This window comes from Mizuhopecten yessoensis, unplaced genomic scaffold (assembly GCF_002113885.1).
Source record: "Mizuhopecten yessoensis strain PY_sf001 unplaced genomic scaffold, ASM211388v2 scaffold10989_2, whole genome shotgun sequence".
Lineage (NCBI taxonomy): Eukaryota > Metazoa > Mollusca > Bivalvia > Pectinida > Pectinidae > Mizuhopecten > Mizuhopecten yessoensis.
This window is the reverse complement of record NW_018408823.1, coordinates 263050-279579: the sequence shown is the minus strand read 5'-3', so window position 1 is coordinate 279579 and position 16530 is coordinate 263050. Positions and strand designations below refer to the sequence as shown.

The 16530-nt window shown below is 36.4% G+C and overlaps 1 protein-coding gene across 10 annotated transcripts in view; it reads left to right on the top strand.

The window, feature by feature from the left end:
* The window catches only part of LOC110464458, a 255107-nt gene that overhangs the window by 122086 nt on the left and 116491 nt on the right, over positions 1-16530 (top strand). For 8 of the 10 annotated variants that reach the window (XM_021519688.1, XM_021519687.1, XM_021519680.1 and 5 more), the window contains 6 exons: positions 7273-7428; positions 7734-7784; positions 8379-8420; positions 9583-9962; positions 13273-13456; positions 14106-14186. In XM_021519688.1, the coding sequence (XP_021375363.1) occupies positions 7273-7428; positions 7734-7784; positions 8379-8420; positions 9583-9962; positions 13273-13456; positions 14106-14186 (894 nt within the window). Of the gene's footprint in view, positions 1-7258; positions 7429-7733; positions 7785-8378; positions 8421-9582; positions 9963-13272; positions 13457-14105; positions 14187-16530 lie in introns of all 10 variants that reach the window. The other 2 variants (XM_021519679.1, XM_021519684.1) reach the window with 2 other exon arrangements.

Genomic DNA, 16530 nt, shown 5'->3' with positions numbered 1-16530 from the left:
TTCTATAACGCTTTTCCTAAGTATAACTTTGAAGTTCTGTTGTAACTTGCTTTTGTCAATTACACTTTTGATATCAATTTCGTAATGTTTCACCTCTCGCAAAAGTATTCCGTAATTGCATTTGTTGAAACTCTTTAAATTTTACGATTCCGTTTTTGATTTAACGACATCACATCATAAATTATATATAGTTATTAACTTTTATATTTTATCTGCTAGTTAGATTTCTTATTTAAATCAAGCCTTCATTTTTGTTATTTTTTTATTTCTGTTACTTTATTAAAAATCAATTAATATTCAAAGTCTTCAATTTTATTCACGTTTTTATATTAGCTCCACTTTTTTCCGTAATAGATATTTTGACATTTGCTTTTTTTTCATCTTGTTAATTTCTTTGTTTTATTGTTAAGTTGTCAATTCTTGGGTTCTCACTATGAGGATGTAAGAGTAATTGGATTTGATCAGTTTGACTTAACGACGAAAAAGCTGAAAATGTTGACAAATCATTATTCTTGTACTTTGTTCAAGAAGCTCAATGTAAAACTATTTTTATTAAAATATTGCTCAATTTTAAACTATTCTTATTCCGATTTAGTCGTGGTATTATCGTCTTTTAGTTCAATATAGTTTTCTTATCTCGGAGGATATCAGATATCTGTCTGATGGAAATATATTTCTGTTTATTTTTCTAGAAATCACGAACACCAAGAATATCTTAATAGCTTCATATAAATTGATATATCCAAGTTCGATTTTCTGCTTTTTCTTTAATTCTAAATTGCACGTGTACTGTCATATTTGTGCTGTTTCACGCACTTTTTAATGTTGAACTATTTACCTTTTATTTTCGCCCTTTTGCCTTTGGACGAGACGATGACAAATGATTTAAAAAGAAATTGCAAAAATGTTTTTAACGATTAATAAACTTGTATGAAAAACGCAAATGGCGAACATTTGACGGGCGAAAATATCATGGTTCCGAGTAGACTAAGACTGTTCACTGTACACATACATTGTCTTCACTGTAATATGTCTTATGTCTTTGTGTATGTAACTGTTTTATACATGTACAATGTACGAACATGTCAGGTGTAGTCGAAACAGAGCCCCCTCCCACTACAACCACGACAACAACAACCACCACTCCAAAGCCGACAACCACAGGTAAACAACAAGAGAGACCTTTGGAATCCGGGGCATGTTATAACTAACTCCCTAACCTTGCATGTGTTGCCAATAATATGGATCCTCATACTATTCCAAAACAAAGTTAACTTAGGTGGTCGGGTGTTGCAGTGGATAGCGCACTTGCCTTTTCACATAGGCGGCCGGGGCTCGATTCCCCGATCGGACGTGAAAGGTACGGGGTCACCTGCCCGACAACGTGGGTTTTCCCCAGGTACTCCGGTTTTCTCCTATACTAAGACCCCCACGCGCTAACATCCGAGCCAACAAGAGTGATTAATATAAGTTGAAATAACTTGTTTCGTAATTATTGTAAATTAAATAAAGTGTGTATATGGTTAACTATATATGGCATTGTAAAGCATCAATAAACCATTCATAAAAAAAAATTATAACGTTTATAATAAAGATAAAATTCGCCAAAAAATATTGTCTGACAGAAAAAAACTAACAGGCCAAACACGGAATTTTCGGCTTGTTTGCAATCTATCTGAACTATCGATAATTACGTTGTATATGCATGCATGCTTCCTCAATCCTGACTGCGTTGATAATCGTATGAAGCGTGTTGTGGAAAGGTCAGTTTGGAATTTTTTTTATCAATAATAGCAAATCTATTGTTTAACTGCATACCATACCTACCTGTTGGTATCCGCCAGATATTGGGTAACCGATTATTATGGATTTTCTGATATTTAGAACGTAACCTGCTTTAGACTTTTTCATAATATTTCATTTTGAGAGAAGTTAAATTGGTATTTTGGCATCTTTACATATGGGAGGCGAAGAGGACATCTTAAAATAATAATATTAAAACTTCACATTTAACAACGAGAAAAAAACACAGAAATAAACTTAACAACATTACATGTAGATTATATGAGATAATTTGGCATTAAATCACGATCATAATGTCGAAAGTGCTTAACACTAAAATAAATCAATGCTCTTTATGTTTTCAAATAACCATAGTAGCTTTACATTAAAAAACAAATACAAAATTGAAAGGGTTGTATATGTGTGGTTCTTTTATAAATGGTTTTAATGACTAGAATTATAAAATATGATGACATGGTGCTTCATTCTATAATCAATGTTTTTAACATTAGAAACAGCAAAATCGCTTCTCTCTGCCTTGCTCCCATCATATAGTCACCGGATTTTTATTTTTTTTTAGCTACCAATTTCTTAAAAATTAAAAATTAAAACAACGATAAATTATTGTGTTGGTGTTTTTGATTGAAATGATAAATTGCATGCATATTGTTAACTTGATGAAATTTGAGAGATGGATAATATCGTGTATGTCAAAACGGTTATTTTTATATAATTTGGCTGCTATAATATTATGAATGGAGTTGTTAAGTTATTACGTGATTGCACAAAGTATATTGTATTTCTTGCTGTAACGTGTTAGTATATATATGTGTGTGTGTATATATGACATTAATTGATCGTGTACACATAATTATAGTTGTTTGATGAATATCGATATTTCAGTAACCGATGCTCCAACGCCTCCGCCACGTGCTTTCGACATAGTCATTGTCCTTGACTCTTCTGTCAATCAAAACCAATGGCAATGGATCCGGAATTACGCTAAGATGGTTGCTGGACGACTCAGCATTGACAACGAAAAGTTCCGCGTGGGTCTTCTAAGATATAGCTCTGGTCAGGCTCTTCAGTTCAATCTCGACGACCACTTGACCAGAGATGGCGTTGTGGCTGCCATTGACGATGTCCAGTACCAGTCAGGCGAGACAAATACGGTAGGCGCGTTAGATTATGTTAGAAGAAGGATGTTCAGACCTGAAAATGGTGACAGAGACTTTGCTAGAAACTTCATTCTCTTGATTACCGGAAATGACGAAAGCACAGACAGGTATGGAGCGTTCCGAGCAGCAGAGAAAAATGAAAATGATGGCACTTACATATACACAGTGGGAGTGGGACTCCAGGATCACAGCGAACTTGACGAGATATCTTCACACCCACTAGACGAATACCAGCGTCTGTTCTTACTGTCTGACCGACCAGAGGATATTGATGACGAGTTAGCCATGCTAGAAGCATGTAAGTTAATTACTTGTTGATAAATACAGACAAAAAAATCATCTCTTATCGATTTAAGTAAATAAGTTTTGCAAGTATTAAATGATCTATAATGTTATCTAGAAATTTGCATTATAAGTAATGTATTCAGATACATTTATTATACTTAATTCAATATTACCTCGTTCCTATTATTCTTATGACTTCTTTTATATATATGTTTAGTACCAGAGGATCCACCGGCTGGATTCAGGGGTAGACCATATCCACCTCCGAGTAAGTATACAGCTTCAAATCCTATTTTGATTCAGAGATGTTCACATAATCACCATTAGAAAGCATCACAATGACGTCATATCAATTCGAATTCAATGCTCAATACAGAAACGACAGAATTTCGAAGGTATATAAAAGTTTCATCTGAAACTGTATGAGAGGTTTAAAATTCGCGAATAACCGAAATAATGAAAACTAATATATTATGTTTACCAATAGATTATTACTATTTACAAAAACACATATCAGTAACAATTCAATTTTCGCTTTTGTCATAATTTCCAGCTACAATATATGAGTATATGATCTCGCGGATAAGTAAATGTACAGTAATGTTGTATAATGTCGACAAAGACGAAGGGCAACGCTAGATATCGGTACCACAGTGTCCGTCGCATTCGTCATTTTTTTCTTTGATTGAATACCAGTTCAGAACAGATTTAACCATTTTGCTTCGTTAAACGTATCAAAATTCGTTTACTGACACTCTAGTCTTACATGTGGTACATTAACAGACATATTTAACCAATGTTTCCTTCAGTCAGAGAGCGGCATATAGAGTAGAGCGATAAAGGCTCCATATGCCTCTTGTGTGCGACATTCAAGTTTATAATTTATAACCCCCATGGATTGATATTCACAGCATCATAGCATAACCTTAATAAACAGAAAAGGCCTCCTTTATAATAGTAATCTAACTTTGACACTTTCTCGTTCAAAATCGCCATTACTACCTTCAAAAGCAAGGCGATGTCAACCCGGTAGGTGTTTAAGAATATGATTTCTCCCACCCTTCACAGGTGTGTCTCCCGTTATAGCCGGGAAAGGTCAGCCTGTCACCCCCTAGAGGGAGATAGCCTCGTGCCGGTTAGCACGTGTTCAATTGTGACATCATTAAAATGCGTCATCGGTAATTGTGACGTCATCAAAAATGAATGACGATAGGCATTCCCCACATGTGTTTTTATTTACAAACATGGCATACTACTGTCGGTGGAGCTGTGACTGAAGTAATATGATGGGAGAAAAATAATCATCCCCTACCGTGAGGGTGTAACCGAGAAATCTCCAACCCTCGGGGTGAATTATTTGGTTGTCTACCTCTCGGCAGAGTCTCAGGTTATACAACCAAAAAATATCACCCCTCGGGTAGGAGATTTCTCTGTCACACCCTCAACGTAGGGGGAAATTCTATTAATCATTACATCAACGTCATATTTCTCATTACAGAGTTACCTCGTACTGACAGTTTATATGTTAAAATATTCTTGTAGGATATTTTAATGTATCCTTGTCCAGAATTTATAAAAGATACATTTGTTTCCCATCAGTTACCGACGCTCCCACACCTCCACCACGAGCCTTTGATTTAGTCATCGTGCTGGATTCGTCTGTTACACAACAACAATGGCGATGGATTCAACAATACGCCAGAATGGTCGCTAGTCGACTCAGTATTGACAACGAGAAGTTCCGTGTCGGCCTTCTGCGGTATAGTTCCGGTCAATCAGTACAATTCCAACTAAACGATTTCTCCACACGACAGGAACTATTAGCTGCCATGAACAATGTACAATACCAAGGGGGTGATACAAATACAGCCGAAGCCCTTGATTATGTTAGGACCCGGATGTTTAGACCCAACAATGGCGACAGAGACTTTGCGAGAAACTTTATTCTCCTAATTACCGGAAATGACGAAAGCACCGACAGGTATGGGGCGTTCCGAGCAGCGGAGAGAAACGAAGACGACGGAACCTACCTGTTCACGGTGGGAGTGGGACTCGGGGACCACAGCGAACTGGACGAGGTATCGTCACATCCTCTGGACGAATACCAGCGTCTGTTCTTACTGACTGACCGACCAGAGGATATTGACGACGAGTTAGCTATGCTAGAAGCATGTAAGTTATTTACTTGTTGATAAATACAGACAAAAAATCATCTCTTATCGATTTAAGTAAATAAGTTTTGCAAGTGTTAAATGATCTATAATGCTATCTATAAATTTGCATTATAAGTTATGTATTCAGATAAATTAATTAATTCATTATTACCCCGTTCCGATTATTCTTATGACTTCTGTTATATATATGTTTAGTACCAGAGGATCCGCCGGCTGGATTCAGGGGTAGGCCATATCCACCTCCGAGTAAGTATACAGCGTCAAATCCTGTTTTTATTCAGAGATGTTCACATAATCACCATCAAAAAGCATCACAATGACGTCATCTTAATTCCAATTCAATGTTTAATACAGAAACGACAGAGTTATGAAGACGAATGTTATCGTTAAACATATCTTTCTCACTCATCTGGCCCATTAAGCTAACCGTAGATTGTTATTGTACTTGTGATCGCTCTTCTATCGTTTTGATTGAATTGTAACCTCTTTTCTTACAGGTACAACACCCATTCCTATCACTCTTCCACCTCCTGTTTCTGGTACGTTATCCAATACATTTTCCATATCTTGCCTCTGGTAAATATCCTTATTGCTTTTCAGCACTTGTCTCAAGTAAGTTTTCAATTTTTCTTCTAAATCCGTTCTCTTGTACATTATCAAGTACTTCTTCTATTTCTTGCCTCTTGTTTGAAAATATTCCTATAAATACTATTTATGGTAGGGTATCAAATAAATCGTCTATTTCATGACTCTTTTATGTTTTAATTTCCATTAGTTTATCATCACCAGTTACTTTCATTAGAATATGGAAACGAAGGAAATGTTGGGTATAAATGGTAGCCACTAAAGTTAAAACTAAGTGCTAAAGAATAGGCAAAGAAAGTACTCTAATATCAAAACATAATAACAGGTTCAAAAGAGCCGTTATAAAATTCTTCTTAAAGCGATTAAAACATAAGGATACAAATGGGTCACTCTTTTCTTCGTGGGACTCACAAATGAGTTTTAATGCATGTGAGGTTTTATCAACCAAATCAAGTAAATAATAATATACATGACAGCGAGTGTTATGACCATTCAAACTGGAAAAAATGTAATATTCTCTCTTGAAAGAGACTATGTGACTTTCATGAGCTTTTCTTCGCCATGTAACTATTATTTTACACATGTTTTAACAAGAATGTGTGTTGTGCTGTTATTCCAAGCATATCAGTCCTGTAAAGTATATAAAGGTTATGAATAAGTGCTTGGTTGAGAAATGCAATGTTCGCGGTATGATGCACAACGTACTATTTTTGTCCATAGATTGTGCCCTGTCCAAAGTCGATCTGATCATCATCATAGACGCCTCCACCAGTGTAGGACAAGATAACTACGATAAAATGCTGGCTTTCTGTAAGGATTTCCTCAGGAACGCCGACATTGATTCCGGTAACGTACGTGTGGGTGCTTTGATCTACAGTTCCGGGGTAGAAGTTCAGTTCAATCTCAATACATTCAGCACGAGAAATGACATAAACCAGGCTATCGATGAGATCCCTTACATTTACGGAAGTACAAACACGGCTGACGCACTGAGGACTATGAGGAACATGTTCAACGCCGCCGACGGGGATCGTGAGGATGTTCCAAACATCTGTATCATCTTAACAGACGGTGTATCCAACATTAATTCCCGGAGAACCGTCCCGGAAGCCGACAAGGCTAGACTTGCAGACATCCACATCTACGCTATAGGTATCGGTCTAAAGGATACCAAAGAGTTAGACGGCATTGCCAACAAACCAGCATCAGAAAACAGCTTTAACGTGCAGACCTTTGACGAGCTCAACGCTCTNCAGAGAGAAACGAAGATGACGGAACCTACCTGTTCACGGTGGGAGTCGGACTCAGGGATCACAGCGAACTGGACGAGGTATCGTCACACCCTCTGGACGAATACCAGCGTCTGTTCTTACTGACTGACCGACCAGAGGATATTGACGACGAGTTGGAGATGCTAGAAGCTTGTAAGATTCAATAATATTTAGCTCGTGCACATATTGAGAAAAGTTCGTTCAGATTATGTATAATGTATTTAAATTTTCTTAAAGCCTACATGTACAATTATATTCACGATAAACCGTATTCACTTATCTCCACTTGCTGCTGTAGCCTTTTGCAGGCAGTTTATGTATAACGTATTCAAATTCTATTTTTATCTGGCACGTGTAGCAAAGTATATGTTCCTTTGCTGAATTATCTCTTAGCTCATGATAATCATTTCGCTAATACCTTTAGACTTCTCAATGCTGATTCACATTCTTTTATACAGCGCCAGAACGTCCACCAGATGGATTCCGCGAGAGGCCATATCCGCCCCCATGTAAGTGATAATCTATCTCTTTAATGTTGAGGGCAGATAACTCGTCTAACGAACGGTCATTCCTCCACTTCTTCCGCAGTTACTGGTATATTTTTATTAATAATGCGAAAAGGTTTTGTTTTTGAACAAAAGAGAATTAATCAAATTCAAAATATCTACTAAAAACTCCCATAAATCATTGCAAACATTGTTCTGCATAATATTAAGATTTCATCCACGTTTAAACAGTTTCCTTTATTCTCATTTTTAAGACTATACTAAAGTGAATAACCAATTAGCTATATATTGTTATCAAGGTCAATAATGACTTCTAAATCTAGACAAAGCTTTGATGTATTCTTAAAGGAGATTTGAAAACGAACTTTTTTAAAACTAAAGCGTCATGCTTAATAGAACAGTCAGATAAAACTGAAAAAGCATGTTTTTGCATCAATAGATATATATTCTCTAATATCGCTTATATACATATACTGCATTGCCTTTTTTTAAATATTATGATAATAGTGTTGCTAGTTTGAATTAGGATATTTTGGTATGTGGCTTAATTGCATATGGCCCCGAAGATTTCATCCTTCTTGTGTCCTTTTCTCACAGCTACAACACCGATACCAATCACACTGCCACCTCCGGTATCAGGTATGTAGATATGCCCTGACGAACTCCAACAGCGTTTTAATTCGTCTCATACAAACATATGTTGGTGAAGAAAAACCTCAATGTAAGACAAGCATTACTCGTTTAGGGGAATCATGTCATGCCAAATGTGAAATGGTTTCTATAAGTAAAGGTGTTTTTCCAATCAAGTTTCATATAATTTTTAGTGTATTCCAAAATATTCATACAGTCAAACGTCGATATTTCGAACTTTACGGGACCATCAGGAAAAATTCGAAACATCGGTACTTCGACTCACGAATGTTGAACATCGAACATATTTTTTGTTTTTCTACTGAATTTAATTCATAGTAGTGTACAATGTGTCTTCATTTTATCAGTTTTGAATAAGTTTTCGAAATTAATCAGTGTTTGATTAAACAGTATCAAATCTCTGTAAATAGCCAGATATATATATATATAGATCCATGACCTAGCAGAAATAATCATATATACAGGGATTGAACGGTGTGTTAATATACCTATTGGTATGAACGGTGTGAAAATATACCTGTCGATATGAGCGGTATGTTAAAATACCTGTCGGTATGAACGGTGTGTTATTATACCTGTCGGTATGAACGGTGTGTTGATATACCTGTCAAATTTTACTTAAATCTTTTTTCTAACCTGTTCTCTTATTTCATTTATGAAGTGTCTTCTAATTGGGGGATGTAGTTTGTTTAACATTTATGGCCGTTTTTTAAATATAGCTATGAAATCGGTGTTTTGTGTTGTAATTTGTGTTCTGTATTATCATTTTTTTACTGTTATTTCGGAACAAATTACCACCTTTTCGAACTCTTAAACAGGATTTATGAAATTCTTTTAATTGCTGGAAAAAGCTTAACTAGTTAAACAGTTTTCTTTTTGATTGAGGTCATATTTGTATTGTTTAAACCAAAGTGGACAAATTATTAGTTTTTTCACATTATTGGGTAATTGAGGGAACTTTTATTAATTCCCGTCAGTTATGTGTTTGAAAGTTTAAAATCAAACAGATGTAAAAGTACCATGTTATCTAATTTTACAATATCGTGTAAAACAGAATGCTTGAAAAAAACCTGTTAAATAATATCAAATTTTAACTGCAATATATAGCTTTAGTTCTTGCAGAAATGAAGTACGAAACAATATATTGCAGATTGTGCCCTGTCAAAGGTTGATCTAATCATCATCATAGACGCCTCCACCAGTGTAGGACAAGATAACTACGATAAAATGCTGGCCTTCTGTAAGGATTTCCTCGGGAACGCCGACATTGATTCCGGTAACGTACGCGTCGGTGCCTTGATCTATAGTTCCGGGGTAGAAGTTCAGTTCAATCTCAATACACATTCAACTAGAGCTGACATAAACCAGGCTATCGATGAGATCCCCTACATTTACGGAAGTACGAACACGGCTGACGCACTGAGGACGATGAGGAACATGTTCAACGCCGCCGACGGAGATCGTGATGATGTTCCAAACATCTGTATCATCTTAACAGACGGTGTATCCAACATCAATTCCCGGAGAACCGTCCCGGAAGCCGACAAGGCAAGAGTTGCAGACATCCACATCTACGCTATAGGTATTGGTCTGAAGGATACCAAAGAGTTAGACGGCATCGCCAACAAACCAGCATCAGAAAACAGCTTTAACGTGCAGACCTTTGACGAGCTCAATGCTCTCAGTGACCAAGTGTTCTCTTCTCTATGTCCAGGTAGGTGTTTTAAGAAGTATTTCACATCAATGATATCTTAAAGATGACGTCATTTTTTACCAAATCAAATTATGTTTTTGTTTTCCAAATGCAATATACAACGATTTCTGTATTTGCTGTTTTGTTTATTGACCTGTTATTCAATGTGTCGTGTTGAACGTAATGCACTGTAATTTGCTCAGATTGTTAAATACACATTATATTTGTGTATGTGTTGTTTCTATTCTGTACATTTCTCCCTTTATACAATATAGATAAGCACCAACTCTGTACTGTTCTGTCAATCTGTCACATGACCTGTTACGTCTATGCACACCTTTTATGTTTATGTTACACTGTTGTATGCTGTCTCTGTCTACTTGTATATGTGTACGTAATGCAGGTTTTAAAAGTGAAGCACAGACCCCGAGAACTACAGCGTCAGTGCCGAGAGGTAAAAAAAACACATGCATGAAAATGTTTGATACCTTTCATATGATGTTAAAGTCTTTAGGTTTTCAGTGTTTCACTTTGTGAGTGAACTGATTATTTATTTTTTCCAACCTCTATTTAATTATACTATCTAATTCGTCCGGAACAAAGGTAGGCATAACAGGTGAAAACACATTTGGATAGTAATGTACGAGAACAAAATTGTATTAAGTCTGTCTTTTCGTTATCGTGGCAAAACATGTTCGTAATCAATATCAATCTCAAGTACTAGATATTCTTCCTAGCGACCTGACTTTTAAAAGAAAAGAAAACAGCTATTGTCCCATGTGTCCATTATCTCATAAATTAAGACAACACAATTTCGTGGTATAGACTATATTCCCAAATCTAACATTCAGTTAAATAAAAATTATATTTTGATCAAAAGATTATTCTCATTTATATTTGTATCAGATAAGAAAAACGTTACCTACAATCTTGATTGAACATAATCTATGTCAGGCAATGTGCAAATAAACCAGCAAAGATAGCGTTATCATTTTGAACCGATATCATCTGTTTGATTGTAACTACTTGATGTTGAATGAAATTGTCATACAATAAATTCTACTTCTCAGCATGTTTGTTTTCACGCTAAGTAATAGATTATCATGAAATTGTAATTAAGTTATTTGAAAATTAGCTAATGCGATATGTGTACATAATCAACCAGTTACATCCGTATTTGATATATATTAGTGTTATGATAGATGTTTTAAACTTTTTTGTTCACAATAATAGAGCCCTATAACTTTTATCATATGAGTGTCTTTCCATTAACAAGACCATTAACATTATGAAGGCGTAGTCGATGACTTGGTATCGTCCTAGTGTTGTTAGTTAAACACGAGACAATTCAGTTGAACTTATAATTGCAAAATATAAGAAATAATAATTACAAAAACGAAATTACATCGCCGAGTTTTTCGAGAACCGAAAACGGTATATGTTGTTCTGCGGTACGAACATATATATTATAGGTATGGCTGTATGTCACAACAGGATCTATTGGGTTTTATTATTTTATTTACATCAACAAATCTAATTTTAGTTACTGATCCTCCTACCACAACCACCACTACACCGGCTCCCACACCACCACCAAGAGCCTTCGATCTTGTCATAGTGCTGGATTCATCAGTAACACCAGAGACATTCGAATGGATCCGCAATTACGCCAAGATGGTTGCAGGTCGACTCAGCATAGACAACGAAAAATTCCGAGTCGGTCTCCTCAGGTATAGTACTGACCAAGCAGTGCAAAACCAACTGGATGATTACTTGACCAGAGACGGAGTTGTGGCTGCTATTGACAATGTCCGGTACCAGGCAGGCGAAACTAACACTGCAGATGCCCTGGAGTATGTTAGGACCCGGATGTTTAGACCCAACAATGGAGACAGAGACTTTGCTAGGAACTATATTCTTTTGATCACCGGAAATGACGAAAGCACAGACAGGTATGAGGCGTTTCGGGCAGCAGAGAGAAACGAAGATGACGGAACCTACCTGTTCACGGTGGGAGTCGGACTCAGGGATCACAGCGAACTGGACGAGGTATCGTCACACCCTCTGGACGAATACCAGCGTCTGTTCTTACTGACTGACCGACCAGAGGATATTGACGACGAGTTGGAGATGCTAGAAGCTTGTAAGATTCAATAATATTTAGCTCGTGCACATATTGAGAAAAGTTCGTTCAGATTATGTATAATGTATTTAAATTTTCTTAAAGCCTACATGTACAATTATATTCACGATAAACCGTATTCACTTATCTCCACTTGCTGCTGTAGCCTTTTGCAGGCAGTTTATGTATAACGTATTCAAATTCTATTTTTATCTGGCACGTGTAGCAAAGTATATGTTCCTTTGCTGAATTATCTCTTAGCTCATGATAATCATTTCGCTAATACCTTTAGACTTCTCAATGCTGATTCACATTCTTTTATACAGCGCCAGAACGTCCACCAGATGGATTCCGCGAGAGGCCATATCCGCCCCCATGTAAGTGATAATCTATCTCTTTAATGTTGAGGGCAGATAACTCGTCTAACGAACGGTCATTCCTCCACTTCTTCCGCAGTTACTGGTATATTTTTATTAATAATGCGAAAAGGTTTTGTTTTTGAACAAAAGAGAATTAATCAAATTCAAAATATCTACTAAAAACTCCCATAAATCATTGCAAACATTGTTCTGCATAATATTAAGATTTCATCCACGTTTAAACAGTTTCCTTTATTCTCATTTTTAAGACTATACTAAAGTGAATAACCAATTAGCTATATATTGTTATCAAGGTCAATAATGACTTCTAAATCTAGACAAAGCTTTGATGTATTCTTAAAGGAGATTTGAAAACGAACTTTTTTAAAACTAAAGCGTCATGCTTAATAGAACAGTCAGATAAAACTGAAAAAGCATGTTTTTGCATCAATAGATATATATTCTCTAATATCGCTTATATACATATACTGCATTGCCTTTTTTTAAATATTATGATAATAGTGTTGCTAGTTTGAATTAGGATATTTTGGTATGTGGCTTAATTGCATATGGCCCCGAAGATTTCATCCTTCTTGTGTCCTTTTCTCACAGCTACAACACCGATACCAATCACACTGCCACCTCCGGTATCAGGTATGTAGATANATCCCGGAAGCCGACAAGGCTAGACTTGCAGACATCCACATCTATGCTATAGGTATCGGTCTGAAGGATACTAAAGAGTTAGACGGTATTGCCAACAAACCGACATCAGAGAACAGCTTCAACGTGCAGACCTTTGACGAGCTCAACGCTCTTAGTGACCAGGTGTTCTCGTCTCTCTGTCCAGGTAAGTCATCCACACATCTCATTCCGCCTCTTTGTCATATCTGACATCTTTGTTTTATTGTAATGGTATGCATCATGTTTGCCTTTACAGGTGATGATAATATTTTGTATATTATTCGCGTGGAATTCCGGTCATATTTGCATTGAATGTTAAATGTTGATAATGTTTGTTACTATAAAATGTATGTCTATTTTATTTGCCGTTGACGTTTATGTTAGTTGTGGTGTCTTTCAAGAAAAATGATGTGGAATTTTGACACTTTTGAGTGAAGAAAGACTGTCTATCCGTAAATGGGATATTGCTGTTCTGTGACGTGCCTTCTTTAATTGTCTGAGTTTCAAATCACGACATTCACACGAAGTACTATCTAAAATTTGTTACTGTAAATCGCCTTATTTTCGCGGTTGTTCTATTTTGCGGACAGATCCTGTATTTTGTTTTAACTGCGATTTAGTACATGATATTTCAAGAGTGATACTCTTTTGAACTTATTAATTCGTCAATGATATACCTCACAAGTAAATGCGAACAACTTTATGTATCGCGGAAATAAGATGGTTTACAGTAGTATGTCACCGCTCACTTGCAATGTAAATGTTTGGTAGCGTCTGTTTGTCACTGTTAACTGTTTGTGTACGTAACTCACCAGTTAAGCGCACAACTGAGCCCCCTACTACTACAACAACAACTACCACCACAACCACGACGACGCCAGCACCAACTACTACAGGTAATTTGGACTACGCCTCTGATCGCGTGAAGCATGTTTTTGAGGCCTACTGCACCCTGTATACATCCCACTTTTCTCTTCACTTGTATGTATGATCATTGTTATTGTTAACATGGTATATCGTCTCTGTTATATACGTTTATTTGTAGTATGTTTGAATTTCGTTTGTCTTATATCCTTTTATATTTTAATGAACTGATATTTTTATCATCAGCACCGTACATTTCAAGATTATCCATACCTGTACACATGACTGAACCTTAACTAGGAATCCATTCCTGTACAAATGACTAAACCATAACTAGGAATCCATACCTGTACACATGACTGATCCTTAACTAGGAAACTATACCTGTACACATGACTGAACCTTGACTAAGAATCCATACCTGTACACATGGCTGAACCTTAACTAGGAATCCATACCTGTACAAATGACTAACCCTTAACTAAGAATCCATACCTGTACACATGACTGAACCTTAACTTGGAATCCATACCTGTACAAATGACTAAACCTTAACCAGGAATCCATACCTGTACACATGACTGAACCTTAACTATACCCGTACACATGACTGAACCTTAACTAGGAATCCATTCCTGTACAAATGACTAAACCATAACTAGGAATCCATACCTGTACACATGACTGATCCTTAACTAGGAAACTATACCTGTACACATGACTGAACCTTGACTAAGAATCCATACCTGTACACATGGCTGAACCTTAACTAGGAATCCATACCTGTACAATGACTAAACCTTAACTAAGAATCCATACCTGTACACATGACTGAACCTTAACTTGGAATCCATACCTGTACAAATGACTAAACCTTAACCAGGAATCCATACCTGTACACATGACTGAACCTTAACTTGGAATCCATACCTGTACAAATGACTAAACCTTAACTAAGAATCCATACCTGTACACATGACTGAGCCTTAACTAGGAATCCATACCTGTACACATGACTAAACCATAACTAGGAATCCATACCTGTACACATGACTGAACATTAACTAGGAATCCATACCTGTACAAATGACTAACCCTTAACTAAGAATCCATACCTGTACACATGACTGAACCTTAACTAGAAATCCATACCTGTACAAATGACTAAACCTTAACTAAGAATCCATACCTGTACACATGACTGAGCCTTAACTAGGAATCCATACCTGTACAAATGACTGAACCTTAACTAAGAATCCATACCTGTACACATGACTGAGCCTTAACTAGGAATCCATACCTGTACACATGACTGACCCTTAACTAGGAATCCATACCTGTACACATGACTGATCCTTAACTAGGAAACTATACCTGTACACATGACTGAACCTTAACTAGGAATGCATACCTGTACACATGACTGAACCTTAACTAGGAATCCATACCTGTACAAATGACTAAACCTTAACTAAGAATCCATACCTGTACATATGACTGAACCTTAGCTCGGAATGCATGATGCATGATTCCCGTGCGTGCAGATTTACATATCGAACCAATTTCCAAACCTAATAATAGTTGCTGAGTAGGTTTGCGATTCCATATGTGTAAGCATGCATTGAAACCCGTATATTGAAATGCCTATTGCTGTGTACGTGAACGATTACCATGTACACATAAGTGTAGTGAAACTTACACTCGGGTGAACAAGATGAACACTGCGTATAAATGATTACATCGAATTCAACAGTTGCTTATGTTTGGTGTTTGCTTTGTATTCCAGCCATATACGAAGATTTAACTTGAACCACGGTTATTCTTTCCATGTGTTTCCTAAATACGTGCTCAATTCCCATCCTGATACATGTATTATGAACTTTACGTTTTACGATTGGTTTTTGGTTGAGTTATTCCGAAATTTCCTAAAAACCAATCCTTACCCTAACATAGTACTGAATAGTGGAGGAATTATATATATTACCGCTACATCAAGAGGGTAATATATATTCGCACCCTGCATATCCGTTCATGCTTCAGTTCACGCATTACATTGGCAGGAGCATCTCTAAGAAACTCTGTTATCTACTATTGCACCTCTTGAAAAAAAAGCATAACAAAATCAGTTATCTCTCCCTTTTATGTACAATGTTATGGCCCTTTGTTCGTTTTTGATATAGACTTAAGGTAAAGGTTAAACGGTTTTATAAGTTCTCTGAGAACAAAATGATACATCACGTTTCAAATCCAATGTGTAGTATTTCTACATTAATTGAATAAGCTATGAGTATTACGAATGTAAGAGTATTGTATAAATTTAGGTTAAAAGCACCTGATGTCTTTATGTTTCGTATAGAATATCTAGTGTCACCCCCC